Raw genomic sequence first — 24672 nt, forward strand, 5'->3', positions numbered from 1 at the left:
TTTTGCAAAAAAAATATATATACCGGTATATAGATTGAAAAATGTATTATTCTTTTTTGTATATATTCAAATTTTATTTTCATATTCTAATCCCATGCCCATCGAACGAAGCTTCTAAGTATTTAAGACAGCCCTAGTTTCTAGTGAGCATAGGTTCGAAATGCAAAGGCACTACAACTCATACCTCATTGCACCTTACCCTAAGATGTACCTTATCCCATTTCTGCATTGTACTGTATATTGTATTGTAACTCAGTTAGAAAAAAATTCGACTCTGTATTGTACTGTATATATGTATATTGAACACTTTTGTCTACACTTGTTTATGTACTTTTGACTTTCTACTTATCTATTTGTATCTAGCACACTCTCGAGCAAAACAGAAAAAAAGCATTTCATATAAAAGTATTCTGTATATTTGTATGACAACTAATAAAGAAACTTGAACTTTTTATTTGATACATTTTCCACAAATAAGGGAAGGACTCAAATATACCTGCTTAGTTCAGGGTTTTATTTCAAAGTAGGTCTACATATGCCAGTGTTTTTCTCCTCTTCTGTGTTTTATCTCAAAGTAGGCCTACAGATGCCAGTCTTTTTTCAAAGTAGACTACTTTTTATTTGATAAATTTTCCACAAATAAGGGAAGGACTCAAATATACCTGCTTAGTTCAGGGTTTTATTTCAAAGTAGGTCTACATATGCCAGTGTTTTTCTCCTCTTCTGTGTTTTATCTCAAAGTAGGTCTACAGATGCCAGTCTTTTTTCAAAGTAGACTACTTTTTATTTGATAAATTTTCCACAAATAAGGGAAGGACTCAAATATACCTGCATAGTTCAGGGTTTTATTTCAAAGTAGGTCTACAGACGCCAGTGTTTTGTCTCCTCTTCATAAGAGTTTGAGGTTTTCCTTTGTTATAACAGGTAAAAACAGCAATCAAATGTAAAAAAAAAAAATTCTGGTCATCTTGGTGGACTGGAAACAGGCTGATCGATGGACCGACTGGGAGGGAAACGGACACCTTTTTTCTGTCCTTAACACATCCTGCGCCATAAACGTCGTACAACGTGTTTCAAGTTCATGCGAATTCTGCCAATCCACGGCGTACAACGTTATTGAGATCATATTTAATTTTTTCGCCATGTTATTCATAATTCCCTCACGGAGCCTGGTATGATGCAGTGGGAGCATGCACAACTCTGCAACGCTTCAATACTGCCACCTGGTGGATGATCGGCGAGTTGCCAAACCGGAAGTGGATCTCTTGTGATCCCGGTGCGTCTTGGAAATGCGCCCGGCACTCGCATATTGTCGCGGGACTCAAGAAGACACAGACCGTGTATATGGATCGCTGCCATAACTCAATAATCTATATGATTTGGGCTGTTATTATTATTATACAAACCGGAAATGGATCGACTCAATCACCGTCAAATAAGTGGGATCTTTTTGCTCCAGTCTCACCGGCCAACGGTAAGAGGACACTGACGTCATTTTCAGCGCGTTTGTTTATTATTATCCATGCAAACTGCTCCGATCAATATATCACCCATACTACATAAAGCATTTACCGACGATCACGGAATTATAAACGACCCCCCCCCCCCGTTCACCCGTGCATGATCAGTCATAACGTTTAGGATCATGTACAGTTGAACATTTTTATATAGCGTGTATCGCCAACAAACGGCATTTGATAATCTATATATGCGTTTATGCCTATATCTCACGTTCTAGGAATTACTGCAGAAAACGATAAAAACATTTATATTCTAGATGGTATTTTCGTATGAACCTATGAATGAAAAAGTTAAACGTTCCTACATCCTGAACGATAGATAATGGATGTTGAATGGGCCATAGTAATGTCAATTTAGCAATACAATTAAAAAAGTTATAGCCCTGCAAAGAAGGTAAACATCTCCATAGGCTTAGACTGGTGGCAGTGATCAAACATTGATGGATATAAGCGTGGCAGCACTGGCAGGGAATGTGTTAAGGTTGAGGCTGAACAACATCTTTAGCCAGCCTCTGCTCAATATTTAGCCTAGGCTTACTGATATGAATCTAAGAAACGACTGTGATATAATGTAAGGCAGGGTAAAATAGAACCACTAAGAAACTGTACACCATCTGCAATAGACGGCCCGCGGGCTGAAATTGGCCCGCCAGCAATAATATCTGGCCCGTCATTTTTTATATATATATATATCAGACCAACTAGGCTAGGCTACATGTTAGCTATAATGTCCAAACAGAGAAACTACCACCACCTAAAGAATACTTATTATACTTTGTTTTATCCATGTTGAGAATGAATAACAGTTAGGCAGCGAGGTGCAATGTAGTGCTTGCTCAACATGAAAAAAGTCGGTGGACAGCGCCTGGTGCTGAAATAACAAATAAGCAGTATGGTGTGAAATTAAAACACTAGTTCAGTAAGTCATTCAAACTTTATCTTTACTTATATATGACTGTGTCTGTCTTAAATACTTCGAAGCTTCGTTCGATGGGCATGGGATTCTAATAGGAAAATAAAATTGTTGTACAAAATCAACTCTGCCTCTCTTTGTTAACTACAACAAGCAACACTGTTTGTTATTTAAGATGAGGTCAGACTCGGCACTGACAGATTTGTGTTCATTGTGCTGCTTTTATAAAGCCTCAAATGACGGCTTACAATATTTCATGAAAGCAAAGTGTTTCGTTTGTCAAGATTTAAAAAAGGTTTTTAATTTAAATTTAAATTTTTTATTTCGAAGCTTCGAATTAAAATCGAATCTCGGCCCGAAGCTTCAAATGCCAAAAGAAATTTGAAGGTCAGCCCGTCGCGGCACCACACATGTGAACAGTAACAATGCAATTAAACTGAAGTCAAATCAGAGCAAAAAAAAGCTGAATCTGCTTCAAGAAGATGCGCTACATTAGGTATATAAGGAATTACAACGAGACATTTATTAACTAAATAAAAAATACTATTTGGCTTTTAACCCTCTAAAGCCGGGCGCAACACTAGACATGTTTTGTAAAACATTAAATATCTTTGGATCCGTTTGTGATAAAGACTTGCTTTATTGTATCGGAATCGATTGTCATCTCAAAATTTAGTGCATCTCTCCGAGATTGCGCGGATGTAAAATTAATCTTGAAATATCTAGATTGGTTGTTTTCTCTGGACTGCATCTAATTCGCTGTATCTATTAGAGTTGTTCCGATACCGATACCAGTATCGGAAATGCCGCCGATACTGCCTAAAATGCTGGTATCGGTATCGGCGAGTACCCTCTAATGCTGCGCTCCGATACCACGTAATTTATCAACAACACTGCGGTCTGTTGAGTGACCATTATAAATCAAACGTGTGTTTAACCGACCGTGAATTAAAGTGTCAATGCTGTTTGTCATTTTAACAGCAGATACTTTCTTAAATGTCATCCTCCCGACAGAGCGGTGTTGACGGGGAGCTCAGATGGGTTCGCTTGGTGGTGTTATTAGCATTGAACAGCTAACCGAAAGCTAGCGTTAACTAACGTTAAAGGTTTAGCCATAACGTTACCTTGGCTAAAGTTGGGGCTATTCATAATCCAGCAATAATGGCTGCAGACCTACAAGCAAAGTACAGCAAGTTGGCAAAGGAGTATTCCAACATAAATCACATTTTCACCAGTAACGTTAGTCTTTCCATCTGCCGGTAGCTCATGCTAGCTAACCTAGCTCACGTTAGCGTCGTCACTGAACCACCTCGCGTACACAATTAATGACATGTTGCGGACAGCCATATCGGTGACAATGTTTAGCTTTTAGTGCCAAATGATAAGAGTCTGAGGCGGAGTCTCAAAAGAGAATGTTGAATATTTATTGTGCAAAAATCACAACAGAGCCTCTACTACTAACTGAACCGGAGCCTTCTGGTAGCAAGTGCAGCAACTAATAATGTCCGTGTGGATCATTGGAGTAGGGTATATCTGCAGTGCTGCAGCCCCACTCATTGATTAATGATACTAATACAAATATATACAATCACCTGTTGTTGAATAAATACCATTACTTTCTAGTTATTACTAAAAAACAGTATATATAAAACAGTAGCTGTATATAAAAAATAAAAATAAATTATAATTTATATAATTTATTTTTTATTTTTATTTTTTTTAATGTATGCACTGGTATCGGATCAGTATCGGTATCGGCCGATACCCAAAGCTTAGGTATCGGAATCGGATCGGAAAGGAAAAAATGGTATCGGAACATCTCTAGTATCTATCCATTTATCATATCTATGTCTGTCACTATAGTATAGCCAATGGAAATGCTAGAAATGGTCACATGGACTGGGAGAACCAATGGAAAATTCCTATTGTTTCTCAATAGTCCAGTGCGCTCCACAGAAAGGGCCGTCAGATAGACGCATTGGTTTGCACATAATGTAAGATAGACCGATAAGAGAGGCACTTGTCTCTGGTTTTATAATAAAATGGCAAAAAGACAAAGGTATAATGTTCAGTGCAAATGTGTATGTCGTTTACAGTTTATTATGCCACCTACAGTATGCAGCTTGTTTATTTTGTCCATTCTCTGCCTCTGCCACAAATGTATGTCTATAAGGTCTGTCAGAGTTAAAATGTTTTCACTATCAATATATTAAAAAAATTAGCCATTGTTTTTGTTCCCGGCCCCCCATACAATGGCTTGGAAAAAATGTGATCTGATGGTACTCCTAAGTCACTACAATACTGATCTGATGGTACTCCTAAGTCACTACAACACTGATCCGATGGTACACTGGTACACCCAAGTAGTCCAGGCAGAATTCTGTTTTTTAATGCAACACTCCTACCCAAAGCTGCCTTTTAGGGATGCCCCGATAGTTCAGTACTGTGCTCATGTACTTGTACTCGTAAAACAACTCAGATACTACTACTCAGTGCCACGTTTGTTCAGGAAAACACAAAGTTGAATGTTAAACATTTTATTAATTTATATTATTTTTACTTAAAATTGAGCAACAGCATCATATTGTAGGCCTATATTGAATGTGTTACAGACAGAAAGTGAGAAACATCTGATGAACACTAGAGCTCCATTACTGCTGGAGCTGAAGTTGAACTAGCCGTGTGAACATACGGTTATCCTATAACCATAGTTATATGAGTAATAGCGGCGCTCTGCGCTGCCTACTGGAACATATCCCATATCAGCCTAGATGCTGAATAAATTTCTCCACATGTACCTGTACACACCCATCCGCCTGGCCACACCCCCATCCGCTCCTCTACATAAGCAGGGGTGTGGCCATACTAACAGCTCCTTCCCAAGTCTTTCACCACAGAAGGCGAAGACCACGGAGTCCTCAGGGAGTCCAGCGCAGAGCGCCGCTATTACTCATATAACTATGGTTATAGGATAACCGTATGTTATATTACGTCATAGCTTACGCTCTGCGCTCTTCTCCCCTACTGCTGCTATTTAAACACTTCATGGAAACGGGGTAACGTTAACCTTATGTCGACTGTAGTATTGTATGACCTCGACATAACGTTTAAACGCTAACGTTACTCCTTTTCCATGCAGTAATTATAAAGGTGGCCAGCTAAGCTAAGCTAATGGAGCTAACGGCTAGCAGTAGCTAACGTTAGATAGCTGTAACGTTACTAACAACGAATCAGCTGTTGATATTATGCGCCATCAGTAGACAACGTATCATGTATTAAACTAGAGTTAATGGTTTAATGCTTCAGTCACAGTGACGTTGAAAGAGCAGTTGTCACGAACCTCTTTCATTTCTTTATGGAGATCCGCGTTGGCACTGCTCTGTAACACCGCTTGCAAATAGCATTGGGGCATCTTTAGCTTGTCCTTCGTTGTTTACTTCAAACCCGAAGTACCTCCAAACAGCACTTCTGCTGTTTTCTTTATCCACAAGCACAAGTTGCGGAGGCTCTACATTTGCCATCTTCAGCTAAAATGTTTGTTTACAAACTGAAGACGGCTCTGTGAGGGGGAGGGCTGGAGGAGGCGGAGGGAGGGGCAAGCGTGCTCTGAACAGCGTGTCAACAACTTGCGGTAGAACACTCGCCAGCTGGTACCGATACTGCAGAAAGTATTCGGGAAAGTATTTCGGGAAATTAGTATTGAAACCATTTTAAATATTCAGTATCGATATGTATCGATACTTCGATATTTTTGACAACACTACTACCAACACACCTGGAAACCAACCACCACCCAACAGGAGGCGGTTGTACCTATAACCCCCCAAGAAAAAAACTCCAAAACACAACTGCGGGTATACACCAGCTATACAGCAGTACAAGTGTTTCAGTTCTCAAGAAGGGGTTAACCGGCGGACCGGGACGTATACAGGGATGCCAGAGGGGTACAAGAACCACCTTGACAGCCCCCTCCCCAGCCCCGCCAAGCAGGAGAAGAGAGGGGCGAAAAAAAGAATGGAGAAGGACCAGTGACATAACCACGAACACCTCCATAACATCAAACCCTGCAACGCCCGGGCCAAGCCGGCATTTTCGCCCCGAAAAAGCACAAGTCCAGAACAAGGGTACCAGAACAGATCTGCGCCCCGGCGGACAATGGGTTAACTGACCTGGTCCGGCGTGACCAGAACCAGTCCCGTGTCCTAATCACGCCACCATCCCCAGTCCCAAGAGGGGGGTAGGCACGCGTGTCGACCCAAAACATCACAGAGGGCACCACCAAGACGGTCGCAGGGCTCTACAGTGCGACCAAATTGCTCGCATATGCCCCTAAAAATATGTGTGTGCGAACCGTAAAAATCAATTACGCGCACGCTGTGCGACTCAGTGAGAGTACAGATTACAGCCTCTCTCGTTTTTTTTTTCATCCGCCGCGAGAATCGTTAAAAAACTACAAGTCCCACATTGCACTCAAGCCAACGGTCCAATCACAGTAGAGTGACGTGACTGGTTTCATGAGAAAGAAAGCAAATGACCAATCGGAAGCTCTCATTTGGCTTGTTTACTTCCTGAAACGCCACCATTGCGATATGCGAGAGTTTCCCGAGACATGCAACTTCTAGTCTTACCAATAGCAATATATTTTAGAACACCTAGATTTAGCGATAGCAATAGTAATATAACGTTAATGCAACAAAACGAATGCCTTGCTTTGTTAATCATAACGTTGATGCAGTAGCGTATGCCGTTGTGTTGACTGTAACGGACATGATAACAACATAACACCGTGTACACATTCAAATTGCGATAATCGTTTCCAACATTTTCAAATCGATGCAGTTGAATTTTCCCCTTAGGATCGATGCATTGTTACACCCCTACACCAAAGTAACTGGCCCACTGTGTATGTGTGTACAGCTAACTTGGCTAGCGTTATGAACAGCAGAGGTGGGCAATGGGGTCCAGCTGCAGCGCCGGACGGCTTGAGTGCAAGCGGTGTGATGCAAACTCATAAACAATGTTTCTGTACTGGAGGTGTACAGTATTTCAATAGGCAACCCTGAAAGGATTATTTCTCTAGAACAGGGGTTCCCAAACTTTTCAGGCCGGGGCCCAGAAAATAAGGCGTCAGAGAGCCGCGGCCCAATGCACATTGTTACGAAGGATCAGATTAAACCGAATATATATATTTATTACTTGAGATATATTGTATAGTATTTGTATATCGTCTGATATCCCTTGTATATTCTTTGTACATATACACGGAATATCCCTTTACCTAGTACTAGGGATGGGTACCGAATTCGGTACTTTTGAGGTACCGAACCGAAACACGTCGGTACTACCGAGTATCGAATCAAGTGAGAAACTGAAAAAAAAATAAAAAAAAAATAAAAAAAAATATTTTTAATTAATTTTTCTTTTTACTTTTTTTTTTTTTTTTTTTTTACTTTTTTCTTTTCATGTCAACGTTCACACGCACAATATATGCTTACCTAGGATTTGACTTGATTCAACAACAAAGCAGTCGGAGCAATGACAAGCCGAAAACTGTCGAAATTGTAGTTATTTGAAGTTTGGATTTTTTTTTACGACTGAGGTAGGTAAATTAAATTTCGACAGTTTTCGGCTTGTCATTGCTCCGACTGCTTTGTTGTTGAATCAAGTCAAATCCTAGGTAAGCATATATTGTGCGTGTGAACGTTGACATGAAAAGAAAAAAGTTAAAAAAAAAAAAAAAAAAAAAAAAATTTTTTATTTTTTTTAAAGTACCGAAAAAAGGTACCGTTGGGTACCGGTATCGATTCACAGGTACCGGTACCGGTTCAAATGTGAAAGGTACCCATCCCTACCTAGTACAGACCATAATATTTCGTTCTCCTATTGGACAGCGATCCCCTAGGCGCCACGGCCATACCCCCAATGTCTAGTTCAAAGTCACCGCCAAAGACATGCCTGGACATGACCGGCTCTGCGCAAGAATACGAGACAGAAATAAGGCTGGTACTAGATTGTTCACCTAACGTATAAATACGGCGCAGGTGAATACAGCAGTATGTTAACCAATAAGTTGAAGCCTCACACCACGATACAACGTGCTGTGAAGTGGGCCCGTTTTTGCCCCAAAATAGAGCCTTGAGACCGCGTGCGAATTGATAGCTGAAGTGTCAGAGTTTAACGCTGTATCGTCGAGTTCGACCTATTCTATTATTTAAGTAATAGTCTATTATGTATAGTGTATCGTGCGGCTACCATTCTACAGTGACCAGCATTACCAACGCTTCCTCGTACCGAGCTAGTGTGCTTATCCAGGCTGGGCGGCTTAACCTGGTGCCGTCATCCGAGGAGCCCTAGACGAGAACCGTGTGGATATGTACACTGGATAACCTACACCGGCGACTACAGAGCCCTTTTCGGCTGGATTATATTTGCTTTGGTCCTGTAGCTGATGGAGCGGAGAATCGTCTACACCCACAATTGTGTGGGATTTACCCTGTGAGGAGCAACGTCGAGCCCGCCTCTAGGACGCCTGAGGCTGGCTAGCTTTCCTCCATGCGGCACTGCATACCGGAGAATAGCTGTTGTTCGTCTGCGGATCAAGAGATTATTGCACCGTCTCCTGTACCTGGAGTCTCCTTATTCCTCGTTGACCCAGACTTTCGCTACCGACAAATCCTCTCCCCTGCTGGCCTACAACCGGAGGGACCCTATTAGTATCTCCAGCTGCCCTACTAGTGTACCATATATATAATTCTTATGATACAGGTGGTATTAATTATCTCCTGCGTAATATGCTCATGGACTTACGCTCTTGACCTATTCATGCACATTCTTCGCCTTACAAGCGCAATTCTCAATCTTGATAAGTAAAGTAATGTAAGATAATCTTCGTGCTGCTAATAAATATTCTTCTAAACAAGTATTTGTTGTGAAGCCGTGTTATTGTGGATGTGTTCATCTCATATACCTGTGTACTGTATGGCCAGTAGTAATGTACATAAGTCAGTAGTGGTTTAATGATACCATACTTATTCAATACAGTCAGGGAATTGTACCCCTCAGTTACACACATCGTCAGGCTTTTTTTTTTTTTTTTTTTTTTGTCAGGCGATCGTTTTTTTAGGCCAAATATCACTTCAACCCTATTAAGTTAGTTCAATTTAGTTATTCATTTATATGTGCTATTTATGAGGGCTAACTTGTTGCAAAATAATAATGATAATAATAATAGCCTCATTAAAATACTATTGTTGCTTCGGTTGTTTTCAGCGTTTTATGTGCATAATCTGTTATTTAGTTTGAAATGTTCGTTGAAATAAGTAGATTTTTCGTTTTTGTTTATTTATTAAGTTAATATAAAACCATATAGTCACATTTTAGAATACAATAGAATAGAATTTTAGAATACAACTAGAAACACTGTCCTGACCTGCTTCTAAGTTCAGTGGCCTGACAAAAAAAAAATCTTTGAAAATCATCTCGCGGCCCTCCTGTGGCTGCTCGCGGCCCACCTTTGGGTCGCGACCCCGACTTTGGGAACCACTGCTCTAGAAGAGCAACACGCCAAAACATAGGCATTGTATGCATAAAAGGGGTAAAAGCTAAAGTTAAGTGACTCACTGTTACTTTTGTAGCAGTAGTTTGATTTGATAAGTACATCACATGTTAATGAACATCAAGTACAAAATACAAAATGTAAACATGCAGGGTTGTAGCAAGAGCTAATTTACACACATGCACGCACAGGACAAATATACATTTATTAAAAAAAAAAAAAAAAAAAACTATTTTACTTGAAATATTTTCACTGTGCTCCTAAATATTTTTGGGTGCTCCTAAATTTCTTTGTGTGCTCCTAACTTTTCTCATTTAGGAGCACCTGTGCCCCTAGTGAAAAAGGTTAGCGTAGAGCCCTGGGTCAGAACATAAAGCACCGCGCCCGGTGGCCCACCCCAAAAGCGTGAGACCCCTCCGCCAATGCTTTGATCTATTCCATTATCACCCCCCAGAGATGAACGAGAATTCATCGAGACTAACCTAGTACACTGGCGCTCGGAAGAGACAAACTCCATCCTAGTTGCCCCATAAAAACGCTGTTTCAATGATGAACAACCAAGGCGCGCAAGCCCATGCGTGGTTCCACACAGAAGCACCCAGGGCCAGCACTATGTACATGTCGAAACCCAAAACATATCAATGGCAATTGTAACAAGAACCCAGATAACGTTCCCTCCAAGCCGCCTGGGAGAACGGCAAGAAGCCGGCCAAAAAACACAGACATGGGTCCCATATGACGTGTCAGAGGGAAAAACAACAACCCTGTCAAACCCTCTCTACATAAAAGAGAGGAGACGGGGAACCCCCAGAGAGATTTCCCACGTGAGCAACAAATTGAAAAGATATATGTAACATTGAGCTACGTGACCAAAAGCTCAAGACATATGTAACAGAGCGCAGAGCAGAAAACTTTCGTTTAAGTTCACATGCACCGCAAAACCCATCTTGACAACAACAGAGGTCCACCACATGGAGCCTGAAAAGAACTCACGGAAGTCTCACAACCAATAGAAACGCGCCCAGTGACATACTCTATGGCGGGGGGAATTCCGTGACCCACCTGGCCAAAAAAGGCGTGGAACCAGGGAACTCCCTACCCCCCCCCCCCTCCCTACCCGTGCCGCGCTGACCAATCAGTGCGACAGGAAGCCCCGAAGGACAGAAGGCCCAACCCCCTGACCAATCAGAAAAGAGGGAAGGAGGGGTTTATCAGTTCACCCCCTCATGATCCCACACCCCGGATACGATGAAAAACCACCATCAGCGATGATACCAGTGTAGCCAGCATGCTGTATGAAAAGCGTACATCCACAAGCATAAGCTAAACCAACGCACGCAGGGAGCGAAATTAACTTTTTGACTCACCGGCCAGTGGCGGGTAGATGGGAAGAATCTACCCGCCAAGCATATTTCTTACCTGCCAAATTTCTTTTGATTAAAAAAAAATATATATATATTTTATATACATTTTTTTTTTAAATAAAATATATATTATATAATCATACTTGTAGTTGTATTATCTGCGAGACATCGCCACCACGCAATAAGTCAAAATGCTCGCTATCTGCAAACAGCTCCACTGTCTGTGTGTATACTTGAGTAGCCTCCAGCTCCAGCAAGGATTCTCCGGCGATGCAGCTAGACCCTACTCTACATTCAGCATGCAAGGATTCTCCGGCGCTGCAGCTAGACCCTACTCTACATTCAGCATGCAAGGATTCTCCGGCGCTGCAGCTGGACCCTATTGGTGTATAATGTTCCGGTTCTTTGGTCAAATCACATTCATCAAGCCCTCAGCTAGAATACGCATTAAATCAATGTTATAAGACATTGATATCAGGAGCTATCTGTAGCTACTGCTAGCCCGCTAGATAACGTTAAGACAATTTAGTTTACTGGGACATATAGAGCTAACGTGAGCTAGCTAACGTGAGCTAGCTAACGAGGGAACGGAGGTATTATACACTCGAGTCGACTATTGCTGGAGCATTTGTTTATCAGCAGCCATCAGTAGCTAGCCAGCTAGATACCGTTAGACAATGCCTCGTCATGTATTAAACTAAAAGTGAATAGTTGACTGGGTCATTGTTTAAACAGTAACGGTAGCTCATGGAGGTCCGCTCTTCTAGACTAGAGCAGACTGCCTCTGTGTTGATACGAGGGCTGCAGGGCTGGGCGGATATGACTCGTTGCCACGTTTTTTTTCAGAATTTCAAAATTTCAAGAGCATCATAATTACGAACCGAATGTTGCTAACTGCCGGAGCCATCGATATTATGACTCTAGCTGCCCTTGGGGCGGAAATGAGACCCGCACAGATTTTCAAAATAAGAGTATCGTTATGAACTACAAGTCTACACGCCACACGGCGGGCAGCCCTCTCAGTGGCAAGCGCCAAACTCCAAAGGTAAAAACTGAGCGCCCCTGGCGGGTGGCGGGCTTAAATTTCGCCCCCTGAACGCACGCCAGCCACAGACGATAACTCGACTGCGAACGGGTTTTATAAACACGGCCGTAGGCTTATGTGCGAACACGACACCCGTGTTTCATGTTTTAAGAAAAAAACACAGAAGTTTAAGAGAGGGTCAAGACCTCGGTACAAGCTACACATACGAGCACTTCTATAGGCTAACACTCCAACAAAGTTGTGGACTCTATGCCATGTTTCCAATGTAACAGAATACACACAACCCCCTCAGACAACGGTAAAAATGTACCACTATAAGAAGAAACATATTTCTTCAGGATGAGGAAAGAAAAGTCTTTCGACCGAGTGCTAGCCACAGGCCTTGCCAAGCACACATATATATAGCGACCAGAACGATTTACAAGAAACTGTCCTGCTCTCCTAAACAACCCCACAGCTAGGCGAGGGTTCACACACCGTATCCCCAACATAGTGAATAAACACAGTTTGTAACAAAAAAACAGTCCCTCACCAGGAGGGACCCTTTATTTAGTCTTAACAAAATCATATGGTTGGGGTGGGGAAGGGAACAGGGGAAGTCACTAGCGGCGCCTGCCCCCACAGGGAGCCGGCCCGGAGGGACGGTTCTGGGCCGCCTGGTCACGTCGATCCCTACCGTCACCTCCGGGCGTGGGGTGGCTGGCTGCGGCGGACGAGGCACTCCCTCCACTCCTGGCCTTCTTGGACGAAGGCCCAGCAGCGGCAGCGGTGGTGGCGGAGGAAACGGTTGCGGTCCTCCGACGACGTTGTTGTTTCCGTCGGCCATCACCGGTGGCATCGGATGGGGGGAAATGGGGTTGGAGCACAGCGCGCTCCTCCTCCATCTCTCTGCAGGCAGCCGTCATCTGCTGCATGGCCGACCAGAAGAGCCCAGCATCGGAGAGGGGGGCCGTGAGCAGGGGAATCCTCTTCTGTTCAGGCACCCTCGCCTGCTCCAGCCAAAGGTGGCGCTGGGACAGAGTGGCCAGGGCGCGCCCCTTCCCGGCGGCTATCGCCTGCAGCTGGGTAAGGTGCAGGATGGCTCCAGCCGCCTGGGCGTGAAGGTATTGTTGACAGTCGTCCAACACCGACCCGCCCACCATCATCCCCGACATGTAGCGTGCTAGCTGCGCGATGTTAGACGTCGCAGCCAGGCTCTGAGTCGCGGCGATGTACGCCTGGTCACTCCAGTTAGCCATCTGCCTAGCCGATTTCCCTTGGGGAACCGGCTTCCACAACGGCTCCCACACCACTTCGGGACAGAGAATGGATGTCATCGGGCTATCAAGCCGAGACACCCCATCTCTTAGTCCCTGGACCAAACCCGCCACCCGCGTGACTGGCACGTAGGCGTGGGTAAGGCCAGTGATGCGGGAGATTACCTGTCCCTGTCTTACGTAGGCCTCCATTGAAGGGAAGAATGGGCAGACAACGCCCATCTCCCTTACAGGACGACGTTGCCAGAGATGACCTATCATGTCATCAGGGACAGGTGCAGGCAGAGGCTGCGGCAACGCCACACCATTAGCGGCTGCGGCGGCCGCCATGAGCTCGGGGAACAAGGCACGCAACTCCCCTTGCGAATCTTCCTCCACGTCGCCCGCGTCCCTCACGTGCGGGAGGCTGCCATGTCTGGCGCCACCATCCGACGCGGCAGATAGCCGGGCATCTTGTCTCCGGGTCGGAGGTTCTAACTAGTGCACTGCAACCCTGCCCAAGCCCGACGGGGCCCTACCCGACCCGACGGGTTCGGGCTGGGTAGGGCTTTATTTTTAAATAAATAATTCGGGCTCGGCACCGCCGTTTTTTATTTTTTTAATTCTTTTATTGCGCTTTTTTTTCTTTTTCATATAACTAGGGTTATAGGATAACCTTCGTTTTCTCTTTTGCGCAAGCTGTCATCAGATAAACATTTGGATGTAATTACCGCAGCGCGCAGGGAGAACTCAGGGGAGAACTCGAGGGAGAACAGTGATGACCCTCAGGTGGATTGATGAACAAATGAACCGGACCGAAGTGGCATTGGTTGTGTTGGAACATAGCCAGTTGGCGAACGTTTTAATTTGTTCTTGGATGTATGTAGCCGGTTGGCGAAGTTTTGTTAACGTTGTTCAACGCGTTGCTGACGTCAACAGCGAAGTGGTGAGTCTGATGTTTATTATTTGCTGGGTGCTGCTGCCCGTTTTGTTGTGCTTTCATTATGTTGCTCTGCTCAAAATCTGATTTCTGTTTTCTGTTTGTTTGTATAGTGACTGAGTAGGCTATTGTGTCGTGTGTGTGTGTGTGTGTCAAAGAAGATTCTATAGCCTTCAATACGTTTTACGAGGCTGTCTAATAAGCGAGCACTGGGACGGCATTCTAATAAGAGCGAAACAGGCTATGTAAATGCTTCTTAGTTTTCAGCGTGATATGCGTTATTTAGGCAGACCTATTGGACATTTTCGTTTTTGTTTATTTATTAAGTTAATATTATATAAAGTGTTTAGAATATTTAAAACAAAAAAATTATTTTATATTGGACTATATAATAGAATTTGCGAATCAGGCTATAGAATGGTTTATTAGTTTTCAGCGTGATATGTGTTATTTAGTTAGACCTATTGGACATTTTCGTTTTTGTTTATTTATTAAGTTCATATAAAACAGTGTTTCGAATATTTTAAACGAATACAAAAAAAGAAAATTTAATAATAATAATATTTTTTTCGGGTTTTCATGCGGGCTAGGGCTTAAAACATTATTTACAGTCGGGCTTATTTTCGGGCAGGGCCTGAAGTTCACGGGCTCGGGCTGGGCACGGGCTTTATTTCAAGGCCCTTGCAGACCACTAGTTCTAACCCAACACCGGAGAACAAGGGAGCCCAAGGAGATGCAACACCCCCTGCCACACCCTGAGGGGGAGAGTGATACGAATCCATTGGGGCATCAAACAAGAGCGCTCCCGCTCCCTCCATATGATCCTCAGTTTCCATCGGAAACGGAGAGAGCAAGAGCACCCTCGTTCGGCTCCAGCACCTCCCCAAAGCCAGGCCGTTCGCCCCTGCAGCTCGCCGCCCTACAACGGGAGCGAGCAGAGGCGAAGAGCCTGCGTCTCAAATCCTCAGCCACCAGAGGAGCCTGGCGGGGGAACCAGAGCTGGAACTAGGCCATCGCACGGCCTTGATTCAACAGCCCCTCGGAGAGGCAGACTCCCCACCGGACGCCGCTCGGGCGTGTCCGACTGCCACGACCGTGGAGTCAGAGCAGCCCCACGACACACGGCGGACATGGAAAAACGCTGGTGAAGGGTGACATTGTCCGAACCCCCCGATTTAGGACATTATGACTTAGCTTTTTCTCGAAAATTGAGAGAGAGAAAAAACAAGAAACAATGTCCACGCAGCTCCTCTCCAACAACTATTTTGCACTAAACTCAAGTGGTGTATACGGACACTCGTCGTGGTGAAAATAGGGAAGGAGCCGTTAGTATGGCCACACCCGTGCTTATGTAGATGAGCGGATGGGGGTGTGGCCAGGCGGATGGGTGTGTACAGGTTAGGGCTGGGCGATAAAACGATAATGATAACTATCGCGATAAATTATTTCCTCGAAATAAACATGAAACGTGGTCACAAAGTTTCGATATATCGATTTTCCAAGCTTGGATATGAGCACACGCACTAACAACCAATCAGTGAAGGAGATGGCGACAGTGAAGGAAACCCGCGGTGCACCTCTGGGTAGTAAACAAGGCTGGCTAGGATCATTAGCTTGCACGCTGCTATTTTATAGTTTACGTGCCGAGTGGGTGTGTGGCGTGAATTCTGAGGCCACGGTTAGAGTAGTGTGGGGTATGCAGTGGACGACGTTGCAATGTATTGGGGCGGAACGGAGTATTTTAGGGTGATTTTAGTACATTGTCGTGGGATACACCGCTTGCTCTGGCTAACTGTGTTCCATTCTTATAATGCATATGATCCAGTGGCGGTAGGTTGCCCCCTGGTGGAATATAATAATCTATGCACTGGGGTAGAAGAACGTGCACGGACTGATGACGACATCAACTCTAGACATTCGCAGCAGCAAAACAAGTCTATTAATAGCCCGTCCATCGGCGCCGGGCATAAGAAGTTAATTAAACTTGACAGAAATTATATCGGCGATAATTATCGATATCGAGTTATATGAAAATAATTTTATCGCGATAACGTTTTTAGCCATAATATAACGATAATAATAATAATAATAATATAATAATATTTTTTTTTTTTTTAATATATATCACTTTTTATAATTTATTTTCTTTTTTTTTTACCTGCAACAGGGCAGTTTTAAAACCAGAAACAGTGGACAAACTTGTCTTTCTTGCCTGCAACTTAAAGTAATGGCTTTGCTTGTCCAAATGACAATACTGACCAAATTGAGATTTATTTTTCTCTTGTCCATTTATTTTGTTTGCTTTCTAATTTAAAATACAGTTTGAAACTGTCTGTACACAGTAGGCTATGTGTGCTAGCAGAGCTAGACTCCAGTCACGAGTCACGGTGCACATGTGCGGTGGTTTGTCCACCAAAAAAGCGCCAAAAGATCGAAAATAAACTAGCAGAGCCAGAACTGTTCAACTCCCCTGGAGCCACAGCCAGCAGAGAAGCCGGTTTACTTTCGCTTTTAAACCAGCTGCAGCCTGAGAACTGGTGTGAGGGGATGTAACACTAAAGATGGCGGCAACGACAAAGAATTGCTGCAAAATAAACATACATATGAAAAAAAAAGTTTTTACTTATAACAATTTCGATAATTATTTTTTGCCATATCGCCCAGCCCTAACTCAAAGCCTCCTTTTCCCGAAAATAGTTTTTAGTCAATAATGAATTCACCAGTAGGGATGGGTACCTTTCACATTTGAACCGATACCGGTACCTGTGAATCGATACCGGTACCTTTTTTCGGTACTTTAGTCTCTAAAAATGTAATCTATCAACCTCAGTTGTAAAAAGAATATCAAAAACTTAATATTTAATAAATAAATAATGTATTATTATTACTTCATTATTATTTACATCTTACTGATCTCACTTTGAACTGCAATCCCCTGTATGAAAGGTGCTATACAAATAAAGTTATTATTATTATTTAGAACATATATATATATACACAGTCACACACATATCTTTAAATACATTTTATGTTTATTTAAAAAAATATGTTTTACAAATTAACTAAAAAAGGTACACGTCTATATATTTAAATACAAAATAAATAAAGGTATTGTATTTTACAAAATAACAAGTATAAAGCTGTAAAGGAATGTGAATCCCTACCCACATACAAAACCGCTCTAAAAGAGCACCTACGGGAGGCTGCAATTCGAAACTGGCCACCGTAAATGTCCAAACCCCCCCCACCCCCTCCTAATAGACAGTCTCCTCCCCACCGTATGTATATTCTCTCCCCACCGTATGTATATTTCTCTCCCACCCACCCACCCACCCCCTCCTAATGTACAGTCTCCTCCCCACCGTATGTATATATTCTCTCCCCACCGTATGTATATTTCTCTCCCACCCACCCACCCACCCCCTCCTAATGTACAGTCTCCTCCCCATCATATGTATATACTCTGTCAGGATCTATGGGTAACAGTACTGTATATTTGCATATCATATATGTCACAAATGTAACAGTACTAGATACCTGTATGTCATGTGTCCCTATGCCATAAATGTCATGATGTCATGTATGTTGTGTATGTCATAAATGTCACTATGAATTAAAAATGGGGGACCCTGATGTAAACAAGACAAACGTCTTTCTCTGGTCTGCATCCCCTTAACAATTGTATGTTTTGAGCCGTACTGTATTGTACCCATTCTGCAATCTGTTCAATAAAGTTCATTCATTCATTCATTTTCATTCACAAGGGTAAACAAACCACTCTAGCAGAAATTAACTATTGTCACATCCGCCTCTTCTGTACTGCTACTGCTAGGCTGCACTGCTAGCCTAGGGAGCTAACGTTATGTCCGACGATTAGCTAACGTTAGCTTAATAACGTCAAATGGGTTACAAATAAGTATATGTGGAACTATGGAAGGAGTAAGCCGACCGCTAAAAATAAAACCCACCGCGGCAGTGAGAGCACATAACAAAATAAAGTGGAACAGCCATGTCAGACTCGGAGCACAGGTGGAAACTTTGAGCTACACTTTCTAACAACCTGCCCACTGTACCAAGATATCAGAGACATATCGCCCCATGAATTGCAAACACCCAAGGAGAGTTTGAAAACATGTATTGTGCACGTGTCGTTGACGTGTCGTGCGGTTTCGTTTTGCGTAAACACATTTTTTTTTTTACCGACAATTGGCACAGTTGGATCTCACGTCACGTGAATAGATAATCGGTAGTACCGACGTGTTTCGGTAGGTACCTTTAAAAGTACCGAATTCAGTACCCATCCCTATTCACCAGTTCTGCGTTTTTGTGACCACATGCTTCTAGTTGTACAATAACTGAACTTGGTGCACATGCACTGCGGCAAGATAATGCACTACACCTGGCAACTACCGACATAATGACCAACACCTGGCAACTACGACTAAATAATGACCAACACCTCGCTGGTTTTGCCAGGTGTTGTTTTGTCGTAATGCACGTGTGCCAGGTTGATCAAAAGCGTGTGGACACGGAAACGCAGAGCTGGTGAACAAACAATTCATTATGGACTAAAAACCTGCCTATTCTGGGGAAAAGGAGGCTTTGGACTGACTGTCCGTGGTGAGGCTTTGGAGAAGATCAGAATATATTAAGTGCCTCTAGACGGGTCGTCGTCTTTTTTGTGTTGTGAACCAGTTCCCGACCGTATACAGTCCCAGTAGGGGGGAGTCGGGTTACCATGGCTACATCTGAACAGGCTCCTGACCAGCGACATGCAGGGTTTACCTTTTCATGCTGAGGAGTTCCAGGGGCTGCCGAGCCGATAGCCTCTCAAATTCATTCCTCATGATTTCCGTCTGAAATGTGATGAGAATGTGGCGAGTCAATATCAAATGATAAAATGTCATGGTTGCAGTCAGCAGCACTACTGGGCTCCCCCACAACGTGTCAGATGGTGATGGCCGAAGCCCTGCAGAAGGCTGCAACAGTGAGAACGTTTATTCACCTCGAAAGTAGCGAAGTCAGGCGTGGGAAGATAACTTAAGTAGTTCTTGGTGGGTCGGTACCTCCTAGTCTCCTCCTCGACCAACGCTGCAGCCTGGAGTCCAAAAAATTTGTAGAGAAATAATAAATTCAATTTGTACCGCACTTTACATTTGTAAAAATCTCAAAGTGCTACAGGAGATAAAGACAAAAGGTTAAATGAATAAAACAATTAAAATTAATAAAACAACCAATGAAATGGAAGAAACGTAAAAATAAAATAGATTAAAATAATGAAAAAAATGAATAGAAGTAAAAATAAAAGTAAAAGAAATTCAGGCAAAAGCCTTGTTAAAAATAAATGTTTTTAGGCCCCTTTTAACCCTTTAATCGCCAATGACGTGTTAAGACGTCATCCTCCGCCATGCGTAATCTGCCAATGACGTCGTACAGCGTCTTTGAGATCAATATTTCTGTCATGGCAATCATATTTCACCCACGGAGACTTGACGGGTGCTGTAGATCTCCTCTCAACTCTCCAACGGTTCAAGACCGCCACCTGGTGGCCGATCGGCGAGTTGCCAACACCGGAAGTGAGCGGCCAGAAGTGGTGCTCACCCACAGTCCACACTGGACATGGATCTGTTGCCATAACTCGATAAAAACAACATGATTGGACGTATATTAGTATTATACAACCTGGAACTGGACCAACTAGATCGACATCCCATAATAATGATCTTTTTGCTCCAGTAGCATCCCCCATCGCTACGAGGAAGCTGTGGTGAGTTCCCCCCCCCCCCCCCCCCCCCCACTCCGGGCACCAGCAGATGATGAGTCATGACGTTTAGGACCTTGTACAATTGAAATTTTGTATCTGGTGTCAATCGCTATCAAACTGCATTTGATGATCTAATATATGCATAATGGCTATAACTCACGTTCTATTAATTACTGCAGAAAACGATAAAAACATAATGTACTCTGGACGGTATTTTAGTATGAATGTGTGAATGAAAAAGTAAAACGTTCCTACACCCTGAACAATAGCTAATCGATGTTGAATGGGCCATAGTAATGTCAATTTAGCAATACAATTTAAAAAGTTATAGCGGCATGCAGCGTTTCCGTTAGCCGGTAATTACCGGTTTTTGACCGGCAAAATCTGTTGAAGTCCGACATATTTAATCTCTCCGGTCATAATGTCCGGTGAAAATAATTCCCTCTAAACACAATTAGATTATTTGAATTGTATTAAAATAGGCTAAAATTAAATAGCCTATGCGATGAACGAAACAAACAATCATTAAGCAGCCGGTCTAATAATGACATTGTCTTGTCAGCGCGAGCTGGCTGCTGATATATTTGCGAGAAGCATCCATCTGCCGGCCGGCAGGGTGCAGTACTCCAATTCAGCCATTGGCAATTCAGCTGTTGGGTGGGGGCGCTGCTGAGCGGTTTCCAGACCGGACCTAAAAACACTGCTGCTCCATGCTTCACGTAAATATATCAGCAGCCAGCTCGCGCTGACAACAGAATGTCATTATTAGACCGGCTGCTTGGTGAAGCAACGATGAAACAAATGATTTAATTTTAGCCTATTTTAATACAATTCAAATAATCAAATTGTGTTTAGAGGGAATTATTTTCACCGGACATTATGACCAGCACCAAGTCGTTGGGAGGTGGAGATATAAATCACGCAAACCCACGATAATGTTCAGTTCTTCGCTTGATATAATTAATATAAATGTCCAATATAACGGAATTCGTTAGCTCATAAAAATGTGATTATAACAGACTGCTGTTTATTAAGGTCGGGCAGACTGCCCACCGACACCTCAAGTCGGCAGCAGCACGAAGTCTCGAGGGACTTATTTTATTTGGAATATATTAATGACTGTATATACGCAAAAGTAGCCTAGTTTTAAGTTAAAATATTATAAATGCCTTGATGATGTCATTCTTTATATAGGCATATCAATTGTTTTTAAGCTCAATAAACTCTGACCGGAATTTATCCCATTTGTCCGGTAGATTGAAATCTACCGGACACTCAGACCTGCAAAAAAAAATTCTAACGGAAACCCTGGCGGCATGACCAGTGTGTGGAAATCCAACCTCCCCCGTCAAATCAAGCTCAACTTCTTTCATGCAACAGTTGAGTGTCCTTTTGTATGGCAGTGAATGCTGGACCTTGAAGCCCACCCTGCAGAAGTCCTTGGATGGGTGCTACACCAGAATGATGCGTGTGGTGCTCAACATCAACAGGGATGAGCATGTCACTAATGCAAACTTGTATGGGGGGGTGCTAAAGGTGAGCGATAAAGTGGCAGTCAGGAGAATGAGGCTGGCAGGTCACTGCCAGAGACACCATGAGATGCCAACCAGCAAACTTGTGCTGTGGGAACCAACACACGGGCATCGATCACGAGGACGTCCCACATTAACCTACGTGGACGTACTCAGGAGAGATGCGGGAACAGAAAGCACCGGCGAGCTAGCCAGATGCATGGAGGATCGGGATGACTGGAAGCACCGATGGAGGGCCTGTCCGAGGACGACCTAGATAGATATAGCCCTGCAAAGTAGGTGAACATCTCCATAGACAAATAGAGCTGGCAGTGATCAAACATTGATGGATATAAGCGATTAAGCGTGGCAGAGAAAGGGTTAAAAGCCTTGACGGATTGTGGTGCTCTCAGGTGGATGGGGAGAGCATTCCACAGTCTGGGTGCGGCATAGCCCCTTTCGTGACTTTCGGTTTGCAAGCCTGTGGCTTTTGTGACCGGAGTCACTTGCCCACCCGCCCCGATCACCCAGTAGAGAAACGACCAAGCGTCGTCAAGGGGCTTGCGGCGGTGTGTCAAGAATACATCAGATCTGAATTTCAAAGATACCCAGCGTACAATATGGGTCTAACACAGCTTCACGATGGGGTCTGGAAGCTCGGAGTTGCTAATAAACAGTTTAAAACATTGTTACTCGACGAGTGGTATTTACAGACCGAACGTCCATCTCCGCCGTTGGTGTCACAGCGCATGCGCACCATGCCGCGTTCACGTTACTGGGAAGAAGCGGAAGAACCAGAGGACATCTCGTTGCTACAACTAGGAAGCCTTCACGCTTTGACTCTATATATATCTATGGATGAAACGCCCACATCCATACTTCCGCAATTCGTGACGCGAAGTGGGAGATATGGGGTCTATAAAAGAATCCCATATGTCCTAGTAGGAATTACCACTAGGAGGCTGACGTGAATGGTTTTTCCCAGTCGGAAGCTGGTTCTTCCGCTTCTTCCCAGTAACGTGAACGCGGCATGGTGCGCATGCGCTGTGACACCAACGGCGGAGATGGACGTTCGGTCTGTAAATACCACTCGTCGAGTAACAATGTTTTAAACTGTTTATTAGCAACTCCGAGCTTCCAGACCCCATCGTGAAGCTGTGTTAGACCCATATTGTACGCTGGGTATCTTTGAAATTCAGATCTGATGTATTCTTGACACACCGCGAGCCCCTTGATGACGCTTGGTCGTTTCTCTACTGGGTGATCGGGGCGGGTGGGCAAGTGACTCCGGTCACAAAAGCCACAGGCTTGCAAACCGAAAGTCACGAAAGGGGCTAGGTGCGGCAGAGCAGAAGGCTCGATCGCCCATGGTGTGCAGCTTAGTCCTGGGGGCTTAAAGGAGGTAGGCTGTGCCGGAGCGGAGGGAGCGTGAGGAGGACTGGGATGTGAGGAGTTCCTTGAGGTAGGCAGGGGCACCACCGTGTACACACTGGTGAGTGAGGAAGACTTTGTACTCGATCCTGTGTTCCACGGGGAGCCAGTGAAGTGATCTGAGGGTGGGGGTGATGTGATCATATTTGCGCACCCTCATCAGGATCCTAGCAGCGCTATTCTGGATGGTTTGCAGTTTTTGAATGATTTTACTAGGAATCCCGATGAGGAGTGCATTGCAATAGTCTGGAGGAAACAAAAGCGTGGACGAGTTTCTCAGAATCTGCCAGGGTGAGTGAGGAACGGAGTTTAGTGATGTTTCTGAGGTGAAAAGGGAGAACACGCCCCCTTGTGTCAGTCAGTCAGTCTCTCTCTCTCTCTCTCTACTAGCCTGGCCCAGGCTAATCATTTAATATAATTTTAAATAGAAAAGCTATATTATATACACATTACAAAAGCGATGTTCAACATCTCGCCTTGTTTTCGCATGGTTACCCTGTACAAGCTAACGCGAGCTCGCTCACATCAATGTAACTTGGCTAAGTCAAGTTAGCCGACATTACTTACCGCCTCTCTGACGCCAGCTGCACCATAACCCTGGTCAAAGTATGGCAGAGCGTCAACAAACACTTCACCAGCTACTGACGCCGTTCCAGCCATTTCTATTAATGTAGTAAATACTTTTTGGTATATTTCTAGCAGCTCCCACACAGTATAGACAACGTTGAGTCCAGAGACAAACAGTGCTATAAATTGTGCGGTCTTCTACTTCCGCCGTATCTGCTTCTGTTACAGATATCGACTTTGTGTACTATGCCATCTAGCGAACTGGAGTGCTAATTGTACTTGCGCAACCAAATACCATGCAAAGATTTCAGAGCCACACACAAAGTATGCAACCACAGACTAATCTGGACAATGGTGGTGGTAGGTAGCATAGCAAATATGGTGCAAACATTATTCTTATTCTTATGATGATGATGATGATGATGATGATGATGATGATGATGATGATGATGAACGACACAGGAAGTCCTTCATCATTACGACAGACAGCCATCAGACTTTACAATAATGCATCATTGTGCCTCACTGCATCACTGAGCACAGGGTGACACTACTATCTTCCTGGACTTTTACTTTTACAAATTTACACTTACTGTATATTTCTGTATATTTTATATTAGAATGTAACATAGGAAATGTATATCCCGGACCGTATTTTATTCTTAGGCTTATTTTTATTTTTATTCTTATTCGTGACTTTTGTTTTTTGTCTACCCAAATGTTTACTGTGAGCGATTTGTAGTGCCAAATTTCCCTCAGGATGAATAAAGTATTTCTATTCTATTCTATTCTATGATGAAGATGATTATTATTATTATAGAATATGC

The 24672-nt window shown here is 43.5% G+C and overlaps 1 protein-coding gene across 1 annotated transcript in view; it reads right to left on the reverse strand.

Moving 5' to 3' along the window:
• Window positions 1-24038, reverse strand: part of bcas2 (BCAS2 pre-mRNA processing factor) — a 33796-nt gene extending 9758 nt beyond the window's left edge. The window contains exons 1-3 of the mRNA XM_084332986.1: window positions 23846-24038; window positions 19578-19670; window positions 19358-19428 (exon numbers count right to left, since the gene is read on the reverse strand). Of these exons, the coding sequence (XP_084189112.1) occupies window positions 19358-19428; window positions 19578-19670; window positions 23846-23938 (257 nt within the window). The 5' untranslated portion in view covers window positions 23939-24038. The remainder of the gene's footprint in view (window positions 1-19357; window positions 19429-19577; window positions 19671-23845) is intronic.
• Window positions 24039-24672: the final 634 nt, after the last annotated feature.

Source organism: Notolepis coatsorum (genome assembly GCF_963971535.1).
Source record: "Notolepis coatsorum genome assembly, chromosome: 17".
Classification (NCBI taxonomy): domain Eukaryota; kingdom Metazoa; phylum Chordata; class Actinopteri; order Aulopiformes; family Paralepididae; genus Notolepis; species Notolepis coatsorum.